This window comes from Lepisosteus oculatus, chromosome 17 (assembly GCF_040954835.1).
Source record: "Lepisosteus oculatus isolate fLepOcu1 chromosome 17, fLepOcu1.hap2, whole genome shotgun sequence".
Lineage (NCBI taxonomy): Eukaryota > Metazoa > Chordata > Actinopteri > Semionotiformes > Lepisosteidae > Lepisosteus > Lepisosteus oculatus.
In genome coordinates this window covers 16,786,338-16,806,803 of record NC_090712.1, presented here as the reverse complement: position 1 = coordinate 16,806,803, position 20,466 = coordinate 16,786,338, and the positions used below count along the sequence as shown (strand labels likewise).

Here is a 20,466-nt window from a genome sequence, read left to right as displayed (position 1 = left end):
ACACAAAATAAACGAACTCACCAAATTCGAATTATGGGTCCCAGCATCAACATTTTAGTGGCAGACGCTGTAATATGAACTTATCTATCCTGTTTGTTTGACACAAAGACATTTTGGATGACTACAGTACATCTACATAGTTTCTGTTGTGTGTGTGCATTTTGTAGGAATTGAACTTGAGGATGACAGGGGCGGTGAGGGTGACAGTGACTTCACTATTCGGGGCAGACTTCTGTACCTGGTAGAGAAAGTTGCCTACCTGAAGAAGAGAATGTCAGACCTGCCAAAGAAAGAAAAAGCTAAGAAGCCAAGTAAGTGAGGCAGTCGTGGGTTGTCTTGGTATTCTTGAGATTCTCTAGCTAAATAATTGTTAATTTCAGAACAAAAGTTAAACCTGAAGGAGTTTACAAGATGTTTGGATAAGAACAATGCTCATTGCAACACCTCTGGTGGCAGTAGCAGGTATCTTTTAAATGGGTGGGACTTAAGCAACTGGTGCACCCATAAGGGTGCTGTGTATTCAGACAAGGTGCAAATTAACTCACAAACAAATATAGAAACACATACCTCTTATAACTATTAACTCCGTGCAAAGTATATCCTTACTATCAATACACGTAGGCAGCTAGGCTGCTTATCTGCATTAAAAATGCAAAACTCTCCCAAAACAACTCACAATAAACTGTCCATGGACCTTTCGTTTGGTTGCTTCCTTGCTCCCGTCTTCCTCAGGTTCAGTGAATATCAGAGGTCCTGTTCTCTTCCTTACACAGCAGAAGCTTACTGCTCCTGGTAGCCAGTATTTACTGGTGTAAATACTGACCAACTGGTACTGACCAGTTGTCATCTTCTAGTTGGTCAGCTGATTTACTGTAGGATGGCAGATCTTTCCCCACAGTTTTCTGGGGTGTGTGGTCCAGACAACCACCATCTTGACTGAAGCTATAATTTTTTTACAGCAAATATTTCAGTTTGCTCCTTATATTATTGTCGATTTCATCTTTATATCCTAACTAGCTCTTCAGCTTGTATGATTAATAAAGCTCCTGGAGTTAAAATGATTTGGAAATGGAAGCCGGTCTGTGAACAGCCCCTGTGTGCTTGTGTGTTCTCTGCAATGGGCAGGCCTGTCCTGCCCGGGGTGCAGTCCTGCCTTGCCCTGTGTTTACAGGAGAGGCGGTGGGAGGCTGTGGTTCTCACCTGGAGCACTTACGGTAACTTTCTGATAGTGGAGGGATGGAAGCAAGGTCTTGTTTCAATCCTGGATCCTCACCTCTTCTGTCCCTGGTTGTTCTGTGCTAGGCACCCTGCAGCAGCTGATTTCGGAGACTATGGTACGATGGGCCCAGGAGTCCGTGATAGAGGATCCTGAACTTGTCAGAGCCATGTTTGTGCTACTGCACAGGCAGTACGATGGCATAGGAGGACAAGTGCGTGCTCTGCCCAAGACCTATACCATCAACTCCATCTCTGTGGAGGACACCATTAACCTGCTGGCCTCCCTGGGGCAGATCCGCTCGTTGCTCAGCGTAAGGATGGGCAAGGAAGAAGAGAAGCTGATGATCCGCGGCCTCGGGTAAATAACCAGTGTTTATTCTCTGGACCTGAGCTCGGCTTTGACAAATGTAATTTTCCTCAAGGGTCCTGTTACTCTAACCAAAGGCTATGCATTTGGTCCTTTCGCAAACTGTGCCTTGGAGCAATACAGTCTGCAGTGTGGTACATAAATATAATCTATAAATGCTATTCCCATGAAGACTAATCATGTGCTCTTTCACACATAGGGATATTATGAATAATAAAGTTTTCTACCAGCATCCGAACCTGATGAGAGCTCTGGGAATGCATGAAACAGTGATGGAAGTCATGGTCAATGTCCTGGGAGGTGGTGAATCAAAGGTAACAGGGATCATCTTGAGTCTTGAACAGTAAATGCAGATTGCCTTTCCAAATCAAGAAAAAATTATCTGCAAGATCACGTTTTTTTATATTTAAATCAGTTTCTCCATGGGTTGTGCCTTTCTTTAAGGAGATCACATTCCCTAAGATGGTGGCCAACTGCTGTCGGTTTCTTTGTTACTTCTGCCGCATCAGCAGACAAAACCAAAAGGCAATGTTTGATCATCTCAGTTACCTGCTGGAGAACAGCAGTGTTGGACTTGGTAAGACCTCTTGGCTTTTTTGTTCATTACTGAGATACTGTCATGAGTCTTTCTGAGTTGGCTATGGGAAACTGTTCATATCTTGGTGTCAATTATTTCAGAATTATTTTATGATCAATTTTGTCATTTTGTTAGAGGAGGACATCTTCAGAAATTATTTTCAGATACTGATTTCTCAAGCTTTAGTTTGCATCACTGTGACTCCTAACACCATAAGCAGTGCAACATCATTTAACTGAAAATGAGGTTTTTCAGATTTCATTTAAAAAGAAAACTTTTGTAAACACGCAAACCTGGCCTTTTTAGCACCTTGTAGTGATAGGTATCGAAGCTGTCATTTGTATTTGCATTCCTCTCCTTGAGGAAGTACTCGCCCTGTCTCAGTTCCTGTGCCTGATTCTGTGTGTTGTACTGACCCCCTCTTTAAAGCATCGCCTTCCATGCGGGGATCCACTCCTCTGGATGTGGCAGCAGCCTCTGTGATGGATAACAATGAACTTGCCTTAGCCTTAAGGGAACCAGACCTAGAGAAAGTAAGTCATTCCTCCGTCCCATGAGTCCTCTGCGGTTTCTTTTGTGTTCACACCCTTTGTTTACGTTTCACTCCATAGTCATTATAAACCACATGTGTCTCGTTGACACACTATGTGGAGGACCAGCAAGTGGCGCTCTTTCTGGAGCTGGAACAGAATTTCGGATCTAGTTCCTTCTGTGTAGTAATTGGGGGCTTTGCTGTAGGGGATGTCGCCCTTTGGATGAGCCATTAAACTGTGATGAAAAGTTCCCGTACAGTATATCTCACTTAAAGTGTAGAGCTATTAACCCCAAAGTACTGGATACGTTTCACTCTGGTCTTGTACAGTCTGGCCCAATTCAATTGTTGAACCAGTTTCTCACTCTTCTACCTGATTTGCTACAGTATATGGTGCAGGCAGTTGATGCATGATGGCTGCTGTTTGTAACCCAGATGGGTTCTGCACTTCAGTGGTGTGAGGTCCCACAGCCCCTCTTCAAAATTAAATCACTTTGGGATCCCTTGGGCTGTTGGTTTTACTGTTTTTTGCAGAAGGTAGGGTATATTCCTGGAATAAAGGACTGCAAACACAAGGAAGAATGCTAGGTTCTTCCACGTAAACCTCTATCAAATAAGAAAAGGATTCAAGTTAAGTGGGCTGGATCTCCTTTATGGTAATGAGATAAAGGAAAACTAATTTCCCTGGTAAACCCCTGAAGTCTGTTTTTATAATGGCTCATTTAACAAAAGTAGAAATAAATTATTTTCCTTATGTCATTTTTGGGCATCCTGTGCACAGATCTGTTTCATATGTTACAAAAAGAACATAAGAATATCAAAAAGGTGGAAACCCTGTTTGCTTGATTTAAGTTACCTGTGTCATGATCTGCTAGCACTCAGCAGGGGGAACAAAATTGCCCAACAAGCAGTATGGTGACACATTTGAGGATGTTAACCTTTCCTAGGCAGTAATTATGATGATTAATAACTAGCTGATAATGTAGGACCCCCTGCTGAACAATTAAGATTAATAACGTTCACCGTGGTGCAGGCTTTCTAGATACACATGTGCATGGGGTGAGTTATGTGATTCAAATATTTGCATTTTCTCTTACACCGGCTCCCCTATAAATAAGGAATCTATCTTCTGTATTAAAACCTTACAATAAAAAGACATTACACAGAATAAGATTCAAACCATTTATCATTTAAACCTGCCCATTTGGGGAATCATTCAGACAGCAATTAACATCAGCACATAAGCACATCCCAGAACACTGCTATCTTTCAAACATGCCTTGTAAAAAGATGTTGTAAAATGTAACACTCTTCTATACTTTGAAAGAGTCCTATTTTTCTGTATTTTAGTTCTGGTGTTAAGGTTTATGAAGAAAAGGTAAATGTTATGTAGATGATCATATTAATCAATAGAGATTTTTCCATAAACCCCAGAACTATGCGGTTGTTTCCCTGTATTTCTGGATATTTTCTTTCAATGACATTTTTTCCCCGATGCCTTTGTAGGTCGTGCAGTACTTGGCAGGATGTGGTTTACAAAGCTGCACGATGCTGGTTTGTAAAGGATACCCAGATATTGGCTGGAACCCTGTGGAAGGAGAACGTTATTTAGACTTCCTTCGCTTTGCTGTGTTTTGCAATGGTAAGCGATTTATTTCCAGTTCTTTTTACCTTTCCTTTTTGATCATGGTCTCTGGCGTTTCCTTCGGTTTGCCTGCCTTACGGCTGAGTATCCTGTGCCCTGTGCCCTGTGCCCTGTGCCAAGTTGCACTTGGTATTCTGCTCTGGCCGCCTCTCTTGATTCGTAAAGGTAAGGTCCTGCTGTGTCCTCCCCCCTCTCTCGACTCCTGCAGGGGAGAGTGTTGAAGAGAATGCCAACGTGGTGGTGAGGCTTCTGATCCGCCGCCCGGAGTGCTTCGGCCCTGCCTTGAGAGGAGAAGGCGGCAATGGTCTCTTGGCTGCCATGGAGGAAGCCATAAAGATCTCGGAAGATCCCACGAGGGACGGCCCCTCCCCCACCACAGAATCCAGCAGAACTCTGTAGGTGAACTCCCTGTAGGACCCCTCTGTGGGTGTCCCTGTTCACTGCATCTTCATTTATTTATTACTTGTTAATTGATTGACTTATGTGAGACGTATGTGAGAGGCAATCAGCACATGACGGCTCCCACTTGTCACCCAGGTGCGGGCTGCACTTCAGTGTGAATGAAGTCGGTCTCCTCCTATATGTGAGGGGTTTTGGGATTCTTGGAGATGAAAAACCTGTTGAAATTTCACTACAGGGGTCTGTAAGACAGTATGTGAAGTTGTGAGTTGATGGCAAAATGTAACTTTGCTAGTCAATTAGTTATAGCTCATATGAATTCCTCTATGTTGTCCTTTTTTGCGAGGTATATTTATTCCCTTCGTTTTTACTGTCAGCAAATTTAAATTTGAAGCACATTGTATGTTAGAAATCAAATAACATGGATCTTCAAGATTCTCTTTGGAGTAAGGAGGAAGCAATTAATATTCTGCATTATAATTTCAACAGCGATATTCTTGAAGAGGAAGAAGACGACACCATCCACATGGGGAATGCCATAATGACTTTTTATGCTGCCCTTATTGATCTTTTAGGACGCTGTGCTCCTGAAATGCATGTAAGTAATGAGCCGCTGTTACTCTTGGTTTGACAATGGATGCAATAGCCTGGCAAATTACTGATGATAAGCCACTAGCAAGCTGGCTATTCCAGGATGTGTTAATAATTATGTGTCATATTATAATATAACCATATTATATCAGATTATGTTAAACTTACTTTGTACGTTTTTGTTTTTTTCAGTTTGAACAGGGATGGTGGAGTGTTTCTCATGGTGTGAGATGTATTCCGACTGTATTTTGCCTTTTTTGTTGCTCAGTTAATCCATGCTGGCAAGGGTGAAGCACTGAGGATCCGCGCTATTCTCCGATCCCTAATTCCTATAGAGGATTTAGAAGGCGTCATCAGTATTCCCTTCCCCATGCCAACACTGGCGAAAGGTCAGTCCTGGGTAAAATGATCCATTGCAGCCTGAATCTTCAGATTCCCCCCAAAATTAGGATACAATTTCACATCCGGTCTTCTAATTTTTTATGTTAATTTAAAAACCCGTTGTTTCTAATTCTTGCCATGTCATTTTAGATGATCAGCTAGAATAATAGTTTCAAAGCTATATTTCAGAGCTATTTCAAAGCTCTGTTCTGAACTAATAGTTCTCTTAAATTTAAAGAAATTCATAAAAATAAAAAAGACATATCTGACAGCTGTGCTGTGCTTCAGACAGGGAAAAGTATCTGATATAACAAAAAACAAGAATTTTCAGTTCTGCTTTTTGTCTGCAGATGGAACTGTGGTGGAGCCTGACATGTCAGCTGGCTTTTGCCCGGATCATAAGGCGGCGATGGTTCTGTTCCTGGACAGAGTGTATGGAATTGAGGACCAGAATTTCCTGCTGCATCTGTTGGAAGTCGGTTTTCTCCCTGACCTCCGAGCTGCTGCTTCTCTAGACACGGTGAGGCAGCTTTTAACCTTAGTGCAAGTGTGAAGCAGATTCCCCAGCAGTGAGGTGTGTACTCTAAAACAGTCAGATCGCAAGTAATTCACATTCTGACCTGATCCTCAGAAAAGGTCGACAGCGTCCTTTTTTCTTAAGGAAGTATTTTAAGGTCGATGATTCATTATTGATTTTGTGCTAGAATCAGTCCTAACTTGAACCCTGATCTGCTGGTTTGGCAACCTTAATCTGAGAAGCAAGAACAAATTTTGAAATTATGGCAGATGGTCGTTGGCGTTGATCTTCCAGCCTTCATTCACATGCTTTGCATGAAGCAAAATCCCTCCGCGATGATCTTTCACACCTCTTGTTTGATGAACTTCAAGTTACTCTCATCAGAATGCAGATATCAACTCCCCAGCTCCAAAACCAACAAATTTAAGATCTCATTCATACCTGTAGCCATATCGTTACTTAACACTTGACCTTCTGTGCAAATATGTATGTATATTGTTGTTCCTGTCATTTTTGTTTCTTCCGTCCGTCTGTACACCAACACTGCTGCTGTAAAACAACTTGCCCCTCTCTGTCTCTCTCTTGTCTCTGGTATCCCAGGCTTCCCTGAGTGCCACTGACATGGCTCTGGCCCTGAACCGCTACCTGTGCACTGCGGTGTTGCCCTTGTTAACGAAGTGCGCTCCTCTGTTTGCGGGTACGGAGCCTTTTGCCTCGCTTATCGACTCCCTGTTGCACACTGTGTATCGCCTGTCCAAGGGCTGCTGTCTCACCAAGGCCCAGAGGGACTCCATTGAGGAGTGTCTGCTGGCTGTATGTGGGTAAGCACAGGAACAATACCTTTTTCACACTCCCAACAAAAGAGCTTGTCAAATATTCATAGACTGCTCAGTAATGAAAAGCAAGGGCCTGTTCTCAGTCTCCTGATCTCAGCTAATGAAGGGGCAAATGAAAAAGAACAAAGACAAATTTTACTGTATACCACAGACCCATAATCACCCCAACTTTCTTTTCTCTTAATAACTGAAATGAAGAGCATTAAGAGGGTTTAGGGTGGCCTTGGTTTGCAGTCAGTTATTTGTGTATTGAGATCTACTGTACAAAACTAGTTGTGTATCCATTAAGGACACTTTTCATCAGTTTTCTTTCTCATGTGAGCATGTCTCTGTTGTGGCTGTAGTGCCTATTTTAAAAAAGCACGCTGCCGGAAGGTCAATACAGCACATTACTTTAAGAATGAGATAAGATACAATGTAACTGTCACAAACACGGACTGAAATCCGTGTCAGATCTTGTAGTAGACCCTATGCGATGCGGTAAGAGCTGGAGAAAACAGGAGGCGTGGTAAAAGGGAACACACAGGGGTTTAATAGTGCACAAAATAATAGTGACAGTCCGTGAGACAGTGTTCGGGGAAGACAAAACGGCATCCAAATCCAAACGGGTCCAAGGGCAGGTCAAAGCACGGTCCGAAAGTCCATAAACTGGAAATCCATCCTGGAATGCGACAAAGTTAAAATCCCCGGGAGGGGGAGACACACGGACAAACGAAACATGGAGGTCCAAGGGTGACGGGGCGAGATCCTCCAGACCCCGGGCTCAGGGAGCGGGAGGTGTCAGGGATGAGGCCTGTGCCCTCAGGAGACGGACGTAGGGTTTCCTGGTGCCAGGCGTGCCTCGCGACATCTTACCCTAGTGATGAGCCCCGAGGACTGGAGGAGCTGGTCTTAAGTAATAACGCTAAAAGGGTACACCTGGAGAGCTAAATCACACGAACAATAATGGGAGCAGTGGAGCGCCCTCTAGGGAGGGATGTCGGGCGTGACAGTAACAGGTCTTCAGTTATAGTGGTTTAACAGTGTGCGAGATTCTAAATGAAATGTCTTTGCATGTGTACTGTATGTACAAATGTGTTTTTACAGCCAGCTGAGACCATCTATGATGCAGCACCTTCTAAGGAGGCTCGTCTTTGATGTTCCTCTTCTTAATGAGCACACCAAAATGCCCCTCAAGGTTTGTATTTTCCACACTCTTGCTCTGTCCTCTCTGCATGGTGCTGAGGTCATTTGTGTGAGAGGGCTGTGAATAAGGTGGAGTGCTTATTCCTTAATCTTTGAGAGTACTGTATATACTGCATGTTCACCTGCTCTGTGCTTTCCCACATAAACCCTGTTCTTCTGTGGTATAACTTGATTGTGTGCCAAAGAGTCATACAGCACCCTGTACTCTGTTGTGCCTAAGCCTTTGTGGCAGTGTTGTAGTAGAAAGCAGAGTGATGCACACTGTACATGCTCTTGCAGCTGCTGACAAACCACTATGAGAGATGCTGGAAATACTACTGCTTGCCAGGAGGGTGGGGCAGCTTTGGAGCTGCTTCCGAAGAGGAGCTGCACTTATCTAGGAAGCTGTTCTGGGGGATATTTGATGCCTTGTCTCAGAAGGTAATTTTAATCCATCATTTTCCAAGAGTCCCGGCTGAATTTGTTTATCACGAGGTTATCACTGAACTACGAGAAAGAAGATAGAGAGATGATTTGAGTTTATTCAGAGGAATCTCACGGTTTGGGAAACTACTCTTCAAAATAGTTAATCTTTTTAACTTTTGTATTAGTATTCGATATGAATATAAACACTGTCAGTATAAAATGCATTAAAGAAACATTAAAGAAAGAAGGGCTACACTACAATATTTTGAGGACCTCTAGTGGTTAAATAGTATCATTGTATTCACTAATTGAAAGTGCTTTGTAGATGTTTTGGATCTTGAATACTTTTAAAGTGGCACTGAATAAATACCCCTTTTCTTCTAACCATACAGTTGTCTCCTTTGCAGGTTAAGGTTTTTGCTTTAACCTTAATAATTTGTTCTGTTGTGTGTCCCTTTTGCTGTTGTCTTAATTACTTGGGAATAACACTCTCAACTCTCCAGTTTATGAAATTACTTATGAAAATGAACTCAATATCCAGTGCTTTACCAATTATAAAAACACCTGCTGTATGAGTTAGCACAGAGGCCTGCACCCCAGACCTTGAAGAGCTGTAGTCATGATTTATCTGCACCAATTATTTGTTTGCCTAGGACACAGTTTACTGTAGAGGTTTGCTGAGTTTTTACAGTACTTAGGGATCATTCAGGATTTCCTGTCAAGCCGACAGTACAGTCTTTGGCTCCTCTGGACCTGGACTGCAGACCCTGATGTACAGTAGCTCTTCTGAACGTTTCCCATGATTGAATTGGACCTGCTTTCTGTGCCATGCAGAAGTATGACCAGGAGCTGTTTAAGCTGGCGCTGCCATGTCTGAGTGCCGTGGCAGGGGCCTTGCCTCCAGACTACATGGAGTCAAACTATGTTGCCATGATGGAGAAACAGTCCTCCATGGACGCAGAGGGAAACTTTAACCCACAGCCTGCTGACACCTCAAGGTAAATACAGGGTCGCTGGGAAGCCCGAGCGTATCCTGGCGATCAAAATGCACAAGGCAGGGTACACCCTGGACAGCATGCCTGTGTATTGCAGGACACTCACAGGCACGCAGACGTGCACACACACTCCAGGGCATATTCACCCAGATGCTAATTAACCTCCCAGTATGTCCTTGGACTGTGGGAGGAGACCCATGTGAACATGGGGAAAACATACAAACGCCATGCAGACAGTACTCCAGGTCTGGAATTGAACCCAGAGCTCCAGCTGTGAGGCAGTCATACTGACCACTGTGCCACACTGGGACACAACTTTCCCCGTTACCTTCTCAGAGGTTTTTCTTCACTATTCAAAATTCTTCTGTTATCACTTGTAGAAAGGAGTGCTACCACAGTAAAATGTTCTTGTCTGTTTTCTTTCTTATTTCTTATACTGTATGAAGCCTGTGTTTTCATGGTTTGAAAGTTGTCTAAAAAATGCTACTGGGCTTTTAATCTTTAATTTCAATAATATCTTTTAGTGTAAACATCCCAGAAAAACTGGACTACTTCATAAACAAGTATGCAGAACATTCTCATGAGAAGTGGTCAATGGACAAGGTAAAGCAGAATTTATTAATGTATAATCCAGCAACTTAAAGTAAAACAGCAATGAAACTGTGTAGATTTGCCATGGTATATTTTCAAAAGAGCTATGATTATCTACAGTCCTATTAACGTTTAGTAATATAAGTGTTTTTTTTCCTGTTTAGTCCTTGAAAAATGCATTTCACATTTGTGTGAATTATTTATTTTCAGTTTGCCAATGGCTGGGCACACGGTGACCCTCTGTGTGAAACCTCCAGGATTCACCCTCTGTTGAAACCATACAAGCTGCTCTCTGAAAAGGTAAAGGGATGGAAGACAGTGAAGTAATGTCTTAGGACCGATCGTAAAATCTCTTTATTGTACATACAATACAATAATATGATTGGATACTTCATAATAAGTCTTATGAGGTTATATCTTGCTATTGTACATAATTTCTTCATTTTTTTGATACTGCATATCAAAGTTTTTGTGAATCAAAACAAAGTAAGTAGACAGATCAGTACAGATAACAGATCAGTACAACACCACAGCAGCCCAACATCCCGCATATTGGAGAGTTGAACGTACGGTTGCCACACTTTCCTTAGAAATTAAAGATACACTCTGACCCCGTACCCTGAAGCAGGGGAAAGAAAGCCTACAAAAGGACTACAAAATTAAAGCGAAGAAGCACGTTCATTTTTGTTCTTGTTGTTATGGAGACATGAGCTTGAAGGGAATTGGGAAAATGTGTGCATCTGTTTAAATCTTCTTCCATGTGTCCCAAATGTTAGTAAAATTGTTTACCTAGAAAGGAGCAGATCTCAGCATCAAGACCTACTGTATGAAGTGTAGCACAGTGTACAGTAGCACAACTGATTACTACGCCAGCTTAAGTAGTACCAGTGAGATGGTTTTCTTCTTTGGAGAATGTAAAGGTAGTAATGCTGGCTTTACTGAACCTTTCACATCTAAAATCTTAACTTTGTTCATGAAACCCAATATCAGATAACCCTATAGTCTAAGACTATCTCCGTGGATATTTTCATGAAAGCAAGTTGAAATCTCAAATTTCCACTGGGTGTCACTGGGTGTCGGTAGCTGTGAGGAGGAGTTGGCCAGATGCAGACTACCCTTTAATAAAACCGGTCAGATGGGGCGTTCACAGAGCCCTTCTCCTGGCACAGCAGAACTTTATAGTATCAGGAGCATGAACAATACATTTTAATGAAAAGTTAACACATGTGCACAGCGCATTTCACTTTGAAAACGTGTTAAAAATCGCTTTGAAGGGATGACGTCATCGAAGAAATGAGTGTAAAGATGTGCATGAACAGCAGTGCAAGAATGATGCCAGACTTTTCGTAAGGGAAGCTTTCAGCAAGCCTTTTTTCTTTGGGCGCCCCCTTGCATTATTCAGGACAAGGAGGTGTATCGGTGGCCTATTAAGGAGTCGCTGAAGACCATGCTGGCCTGGGGGTGGAGCATAGAGAGGACGAGAGAAACCGATGCGATGAGCTTGCACAACCGGGCGAGACGGATCTCCCAGTCCAGCCAGGTCTGTGTTGAATACATTGCACTTCATATACTGTACATGTACAGTGTTGTGTTTTAATTACTTTATGAAGACCTCTTTTCTACATATTTATCTATATTTCTTGTGCGTCATTTTATAACATCCTGATTACCAGTTATTAATCAGCACGCTTACTCTGGACCATCCAGTGACAGTTAGTATCTCAGCCCGGCTCCAGATGGCAGTGTCTGGGCTGGGCCCAACACACAGTTCACCTATTTGCTGGTGGAGTCACTCAGGAGCCTTGAACCTGTTGGACTGCTTTCCTAGAGTATATGTAATCCTTGTACTGATTTTCTTGTGTTATGCGGTACTTTGTATTATGTGTGTACTGTACATTACTTTCTTGTTTTTTACCTTCCTTAGTCAAACCTTAAAAGACAGGTAAGAGAGAAACAAAATGCCTTTAGAGTTAGTGTTACTGCCAGTAGCTCTAGAGCTGTATTTGTAAAATTCTCTCCAGCAAAAGAAACCATAAACATTACATTTTTTTGTTAGCGTTATTAACATTTCATTTTAAATTAAAACACTGCACTTGCTGGCAGACCTCTGCTTATGTAGATGACGTCAAGCAGTGAAGTCATAATCTGAATACCAGATACTGTACGTCCACACCTTGAATCAGTTTGGTCAATGTCCAAGAGTTCAGATGTTTCGCTTAGAGACTGGTTTCATGGCTTTGAAGATCTCCTGCTCAGGATCTGCGAGTGTTTGAGTTTGGTTTTGAAGACTACTGATCAGGAATGTCCCCCTGAGTTTTAATTCTTGATTTTTTTTTCAATAGAAAATCATATTAGTGTATTGAATCTGATTCCAGGAAGAGTAGTGTTTCAAACACTGAAGTTAAACTTGTTCCTGGGAGTACAACAGGAGCACTGAGCAGATTGACATGCATAGATTCCCGTCATGTAGAGAAGAGACTCAGAACGAGCTACTGTAGCTCCACCACTTAAACGATAAGGGCGTGTTCCTGCAATCCTCACTTCGGTAGTTAATGTGAACAGGCAAACACATGCACTTGTGATCCCAGTTGCCAGTGTTTTTAAAGATGAATATAAACTATATGAGTATACTTTAAATAGAAGATAAACAGATGCTCTGTGCACATTGAAAAGCTTTGCGACACGAGAAATGTAGGAACCTGCCAGTAAACCTAATCCTAGGATCTGAGTAATCTTTGCTTTTGAAAGCAGCGACAGTGCAGTTGTACAACTAAGCAGATTTTACATGAATTCAAAAACTGAAAGTTAAAATCAAAGGCTCAAGTAACATCAATGGCACATGCTACACATTAGACACAACTGAGCGATTTGTGATTTCTGAAAATGTTCCACCCCAGTTATTGTAGGTACTGTTACTTATTTAGTGGTATGCAGTCTATATTTCAACAGTGCTAAAATATTTGTGGTGTAAATGTACAGCATGTTTTCTTTTTGATGGAGAGTATATTAGTTACTGTATAACTCGCACTGTGTTACACTTGCTGACAAGGATAATTCATGGTGAGTGTGAAAATCCTGGTAGAAAAACAAACTGAGGTGTTTGTTCACAATTTATTTAGACACATTTAAATCATTGGGTTACTTTAATACTGGAAGCAGACTTTGCTGACCTTGAACTATATTATAAATACATCATGTGCTGCACCCAAGCATTTATGCAGTTGTTTATTTGCACAGTTGGCAAAAAGTTTGTGTTTCTCGTTCAGATCTCCATCGACACCACACATGGTTACAGTCCCCGGCCTATTGACATGAGCAACGTGACGTTGTCCAGAGACCTGCATGTAAGTCATGTTGCAGGTGAAGTAATTGCCTTTAACGTCCCAAGGCAAAGTTGCTAGTGATAGTCAGCTTTTTCATTTTTTTAAACTGATATTTAACAACATACATCTACTTATATTTGATTTTAACTAAAAATGTCACTGTTATTGGGGAAAAATATATTTTTTGTATGATTGTGTATTTTTCTATTTATTTTAGCCAATTAATTTGTAGGTGTAAAAGCAGTAAGAACTGGTCTGATGTTCAATTAATCTTAGTTAAAATGGCAGTACAGAAACTAAATATATGTGTATACATGCTTTTTTCAGTCAATGGCAGAGCTGCTTGCAGAGAACTATCACAATATTTGGGCCAAGAAGAAAAAACTAGAGCTGGAAGCCAAAGGTAGAACTGGTTTTAATTGGATCTCAAGTAAAAAGAAAGTATACATACTGTACAGTACATTATATTAAACATTAATAACAGACAGCCATGCTGTGTAAAACCTTCATACTGCATGAACACACATTTGTGAACAGAATGGGTTAAATATTTGAATGCATTTTTGTAAGACTTTCATAGAGGAGGACATGGTTTATGATTTCTGCCACTGCTGCATAAAATACAGATACCATTTTAAGGTGAGCATCGAGAATTTAAAATGTAGTTGCCATCTTTTCATTTTGTAGAGATTGAAATACAGTTGGTTAGTCTATGAATACTATAGTATATAATACTATACTAATCCTTATTGTGGGTTCCATTTTGTTTTCCTGATCAAACGTTTCCCTAAAGATACCGTCCTCTCACTTAAACTTGTTGCAGCTTCTGTTTAAAACTGTCAATTAAACATTTATTTCAACACCTTCTTTTCTATCTTTTGTATTTAATGTGCACATCTCATAGGCAGGAATTTATTGTTTACTGACGAAGGTAAACCTGCTTTTGTAGTTCACAGTATTTGTTTGCATAACTCTGAGGCCCACACGCTTGTAGCTGGGGTAGGCATCAGCACTCGCTCAAACTGCTTTAACCTTTTTGGTGGCACTTAGGTTAGTGGTTTGGTTTAAACGTAGTTTGTGTTTATAAAAGCTCCATTAATTAATTGCTCATAATTCTTGGATTGAATTCAAAGTCAAATTAAAATGATACTTTTTTCTGAAACTAGATCTAAGATGATGATTTTAAATTGCAATTTGTTGAAACTGGCATTAATATTTTTGCACTCATAATGGTTATTTTGAGGCTATATATTCTGAATATTCTGTTTTATAAACACAAACCATTAAACTGGCTTTCTTCTCTAAATGTTTTAATTTCCCCTTTATTCTGTTGGGCTTTTTAAAAATGTATCTGTTATAACTTAGTTTTGTATTTCAAAGTAACATTAGAGTGGTTGTTTTCTAGCAGACTGCAGAGTCCATGTTAAAAGTAATCCTAAAATAAAAACTAGTACTTAGAAGCAAACATGAGCTGTGCAATTAGATAATACATACCTTAAGGGTGTGGTGTAAAGAAATTAATGGTAAATCAAATGGGAACTTTTGACAATGTAGCATTTTTTATCTAGGTAATTTCTTACCAGCAGGTGTCACTATAGTGCTGCGAATCGTTTTTAAGGCAGCTGCAATGTGTGAGATGTTAAGATCCAAACTAATAGCTAAACACTTTGCTAAGTCACTGTATAGACTTTTTATTAAACTATTCAAAGTGTTATTATTCTCCCTGTTCTACTGATGCTTTTTATTGTGTATTAGGAGGAGGGAGCCATCCTTTGCTGGTACCCTATGATACTTTAACAGCCAAAGAAAAATCCAAAGATAGAGAAAAAGCACAAGACATCCTCAAGTTCTTTCAGATAAACGGATACACAGTCTCAAGGTGAGTCTTCACGACCAAGGCAGGAAACAAGCCAATACATCTATATAACACAGGGATATTAAAGCAAGTGTTTTGTGTCTTAAACACAATTATTTAGAGTCCATTTAAAGATTAATATGACTTGTAAGTACAGTATGCCATGAACTGTGTTCAGGAGAGCAGCTTGTGCCATTGATGTCCTCACCACCTCCCCTTACAGAAACAGTAATTTATGCCGTGAATCTGTTAAGAATTGTGAAAGTGTACAGTACTGTACTGTGGAAGCCAATGTTTCCTGTATCAGATTTTTTCTGATGTTCTCTTCATAGGGGCGTGAAGGAACTCGAGTTAGATACCCCTTCCATTGAGAAAAGGTTTGCGTACAGCTTCCTGCAGCAGCTCATCAGATATGTAGATGACGCTCATGAGCACATGCTTGAGTTTGGTAAGGAGCTGGTCTCGTCATAGAGAGAAATCCATCCATTCAGCCATTTTCGAACTGCTTCTTCTAATTCATGGTCGCGGGCCAGCCAGAGCCTGGGACACACAGACAGAAACATGTCCACACTCACACCAGGGTCAGTTTTCCCAGAAACCAGTAAACCTACCAGTACAGTGCATGTACTGTATGTCTTTGGACTGCGGGAGAAAACATGGGCACCTGGAGGAAACCCACATGAGCACGGGGAGAACATGCCAGCTCTGGGCAGATACTGTAGCACCCCAGGTCTGGAACTGAACCCAGGGCCCCAGCACTGCAAGGGGCAATGCTGACCACTGTGCCAACCCATACACAGACGTCTTGTACAGAACTTTATGCTAAACTAGTCATTATATGATAGTAACTGCTTTGCTGCATTGTTTGGATATTCTAGGCTTTAGTATCAGAATGCCTTTGTTATTTTTAATCTTCACTGCTGTATTTCGAGTCAACTTCATATCTGCTTTAATGTACAGATTTTCCTTTCTCTAGATATGGGCACACGGGCTAAAGCAGAAAAGGTTCCATATGAGCAAGAAATGAAGTTTTTTGGGAAGGTCTGACTCTCCTATTCTTATTTTGCTGTGTTTATTTCAGCTTGTGTGGTTTATACTTTTGAAATCGGTACTTTCAGCTGAAAGATTAATATCAGAAAGAATAAAGCCTAGCACATAAGGGTTCACTGTACCACTGTTTGCTGTACCAAATCTGTTTGTTGTGTTTTAATGAAGTTAAAGGGTTATCTGAGCTGGCTTCGATGGTATGTTTTTTATCGATTAAATACCTTTAGTAAATCATACACATCTACCAATAGTAAATTTGAGTAAATCCCTGTTGTGTCTTAACTGAATTACAAAAATGAAGGTGAAAGGCTTATTTTCAAATAATGCCATTCTGAATAACAGTGGCTAAACCAATTATTTCCACTTAATAATTTTTATCGATGCAAAAATAAAAAGTATACAGTTGATTCTTATTTCTTTTGTCCACACTTTTGGGTCTCCCAAATAGGAGTTTTAATCAAAATGCAATTAAAATTGCTACCTTGCAACAACATCCATTTAAAGAAATGTGAAGCCTTGTCAGAAATTATAGACGTGGGCGTTTGATGTGCACAGTACCTGTGTGTTGAGTTTAAGTGCGTTTACCTCGCCGGTACAGTACGTTTTTCTGGCTTGCACTACAGGTAGTCCTTCCTTTGGTTGACCAGTACTTCAAGAACCACCGGCTGTACTTCTTGTCCACAGCCAACCGGCCCCTCAGCAGCGGAGGACATGCCTCCAACAAGGAGAAAGAGATGGTCACCAGGTAACTGCGCGAGCTACACTCCCAGCTCAGGACAGATGCGCGGGGAGGGAAAACCGCCACTGTAGATGGAGGGAAAGGAAATAACCATTTGTGAAACTCACGCAGCACACAATCACAAGATTGGTCATTTTTTGAGGAAAAGTATCCACACGGGCATTGATACCGTGACATACTGTATATAAATTATATACTGTATAGTATGCATGTTGTAAAGTGGAGATTTTGGTTTATAAGAATGTCAAGTAGGAGTACGCTTTTTCCCTCTTACTTTATGTGACCATGAGGAAGACATATGACGTTTAATTATTTGTGATGTTTTTAAACATTTTTTAAACTTTTTCAAAATGTCTTGAGGTCTTTTCCTTTGAAAATATCTGTAGTGCAATACATGTTTGACTGGCCTTCCTGTTTGAATTAATGAATCTCTTCATGACGAATTTCCACACAATATTTAAACATTCTGTTCTAACAGCTGAGCATATTCATTGTCATGTTCTTATATATATTTAGAACTTTAATATCATATAAGTTCAAGCGTCTTCTATGTGTACTTCTAATTCTATAGTTACAGTAGTATTGCTAAGCAGGGAATTATATGATACTACTTACCCAGCTAGGTCCTCAGCCTAACCATACAGTGCCCTACAAGTTTCACCTCTTTCTAACCCAGTTTCTGCAGAACTGTTATGTATTTCTTTTAATGTTAGCACCTTCTTGTGTTATATCATATCACTTGTTTTGCTCACATTTCAGCTGTTTTAGTTTTTTCCCCCTTTCTCTGTTTCTCTTTTTTCTTCTCTTGTCTTCAGCCTGTTCTGCAAACTTGGAGTTCTTGTCAGGCATAGGATATCCCTGTTTGGTAAGGACAGTGTGGATATGAAGTGTGGCCCCCTTGGTTTAGACTCATTACTGTTTGTTCCCGGAGTTGTTCTTTCCCTTCCTGTTGTCATGTCTTTCCAAGGCCTTGTTTGCATGGTTTGCCAGCATGTACCCATGTAGAAACTTCAGTCTGTGGGGCTGCAAGGCCTTGATTTAGCGAGCTTAGGAGTTAAAGTGTTGCTATAGAAAGTCATGTTACTGGTGGTAGATGAAGCATGTCACATTGCAAAGTTTTCTAAGCCTTTTGACATTTATATTGTGGACATGGGTGACATAAAAAAGAAAGATCCAACCAGAAAGACCTCAGTGAGATGTCAGTGCATCTCAAGAGGAAACTGTAATCTGAAGATTTCTTAATGAGTAGTGGTTTCTCTCTTTAAGTTGTGAAAACAGAGCAGTTCTTTGAAGGATTAAATGCTTTTCTGCTATCAGTCTGTCATTTCTTTGCATTGTGTTCCTTCTGTTAAGGTTTGGGCAGCATAATTGAAACACTACTCAGTTCTTAGTGTTTGAGAATATAACCTACACTTACCATAGTATGGTAGTGACAATAAAAGTGTAAAGTATATAATGAGAAGTCATTGGGCTTTGCTGAATCAGGACTTAAGTTTTCATTTCAGTTAATAATTGAAAAGCACATTTTAGTGTATTGTTTTTTTTTCATTTTCATTAAAAATACCTAAATAAAGCTGGCTGATATACTCAGCCAGGATGCACCTGTGTAAAAGTCAGAGACTTTCCACACAAATGTTTTAGAAAACTTTGCAAACTGCATTGCTCTTTCACATTATTAGAGTGTAGTTAAAATTTACAGGAGTTACAAGATTCTGGATAGACACCAAGGCTTTCATTTTATGGTTATTTTTTATGCTAAGAATTTTTCTGAAGATGTGGCAGATTTTTTATGCTACTGTGGAGTAAAATGTTTACCAGGACAGTAGTTTGTCGGATACAAAGCTGGATCTTGCAGCACTGCATGCAGCTCGTCTTTGATTACTTGAGTACACATACAGTACAGAAGCCACCATTGGAGTGTGAATGTTATTGACATTAACTTAAGGTTTAGATCAGTTATTTTCCTGTTTTGATCAACAGGTTAACTCTTTTATATGATTTTAGGAAATGATGCAACATCGATTGTGAACTGTCTTCACATATTGGGCCAAACTCTGGATGCCAGGTACTCTGCCTTACTGTTTTTCTTACAGTATTAGTCTGTGACAGCTCTGTGTTAAAGCTGTAGGAGAACAATAAACCTTGTTGCCAAGGCATTTCTTGTTCTGTAAATTATAAAAATGCCACCGGGAGTAAAATATTATGCAGATGCATACACTGTAATATTGTATACAGTATAATTTCAAAATTTAGCTGCTCTATTAAGAAGATGACAATGGGGCTGTATCACAAGCTGAGAAATAGAAACAGTTTTCTGGGGTGTGATTCTTGCCTCTGGGCGCAGCTGCTTGCCGACGGGGAAGAACTGTGGCGTTCATGTTGATTTCAGGACCGTGATGAAGACCGGCCTGGACTCGGTGAAGGCGGCCTTGCGGGCCTTCTTTGACAACGCGGCGGAGGACCTGGAGAGGACGATGGAGAACCTGAAGCTGGGTCAGTTCACTCACACCAGAGCCCAGCCCAGGAGCGTCACCCAGATCATCAACTACACCACCGTGGCCCTGCTGCCCGTCCTCTCCTCGCTCTTCGAGCACGTCGGGCAGAACCTGTTTGGCGAAGACCTCATATGTAGGTGTATCAACAACTCCCTTTTTCTGTTTTCGTCTTATTTTCTTCAAAAACATAATAATGTCATTGAGCAAGTGAAGGACTGCTTCAAACTGTATCATAATAGTTGAAATATTTAAACATACAGTATGAAACCTGTGTTGGTGTTGTTAATGCAAAGTGCATCTGTTCTGTTCTTTGCAGTGGATGATGTCCAGGTTTCATGCTACAGGATACTCAACAGTCTGTATGCTCTTGGGACAAGCAAAAGCATTTATGTGGAGAGGTATGTTTTGTAGGCATGCTAATGTACTGTAGTTCGCCTCACAAGCTACAACTGGAAGCTGTTTCGTGTTTCACCTTTAGTTCAAAATAAGCCAAAATTCATCTTGGAACAAAAAAATCCAAGATGAATTGACATGAGTCAGTGATTTTGAATTAACTTAGCATGATTTACTGTAAATCATCCATGCTTCTCAGTGCTTAATAAAATAAAGCTGAATGAGTGTTTTCTCTTTAGGCAGAGGCCGGCACTTGGAGAATGTCTTGCTGCCTTTTCTGGAGCTTTTCCTGTAGCATTTCTGGAGCCGCACTTCAACAAATATAACACCTACTCCATCTACAATACCAAAGGGTCAAGAGAAAGGGCAGGTAAG

General features: G+C 40.7%; 1 protein-coding gene across 1 annotated transcript in view; it reads left to right on the top strand.

Annotated features, from left to right (window-relative positions):
* ryr2a (ryanodine receptor 2a (cardiac)) overlaps positions 1-20,466 on the top strand; it is a 195,641-nt gene that overhangs the window by 134,566 nt on the left and 40,609 nt on the right. The window contains 29 exon segments of the mRNA XM_015362834.2: positions 168-311; positions 1,303-1,576; positions 1,785-1,899; positions 2,030-2,162; positions 2,592-2,695; positions 4,201-4,336; positions 4,548-4,734; positions 5,228-5,336; positions 5,598-5,718; positions 6,061-6,230; positions 6,828-7,048; positions 8,150-8,240; positions 8,528-8,668; positions 9,488-9,651; positions 10,173-10,251; positions 10,450-10,539; positions 11,642-11,779; positions 13,506-13,583; positions 13,890-13,965; positions 14,467-14,493; positions 15,318-15,441; positions 15,750-15,865; positions 16,394-16,458; positions 17,088-17,209; positions 18,019-18,068; positions 19,208-19,268; positions 19,593-19,831; positions 20,015-20,096; positions 20,331-20,461. Of these exon segments, the coding sequence (XP_015218320.1) occupies positions 168-311; positions 1,303-1,576; positions 1,785-1,899; positions 2,030-2,162; positions 2,592-2,695; positions 4,201-4,336; positions 4,548-4,734; positions 5,228-5,336; positions 5,598-5,718; positions 6,061-6,230; positions 6,828-7,048; positions 8,150-8,240; positions 8,528-8,668; positions 9,488-9,651; positions 10,173-10,251; positions 10,450-10,539; positions 11,642-11,779; positions 13,506-13,583; positions 13,890-13,965; positions 14,467-14,493; positions 15,318-15,441; positions 15,750-15,865; positions 16,394-16,458; positions 17,088-17,209; positions 18,019-18,068; positions 19,208-19,268; positions 19,593-19,831; positions 20,015-20,096; positions 20,331-20,461 (3,588 nt within the window).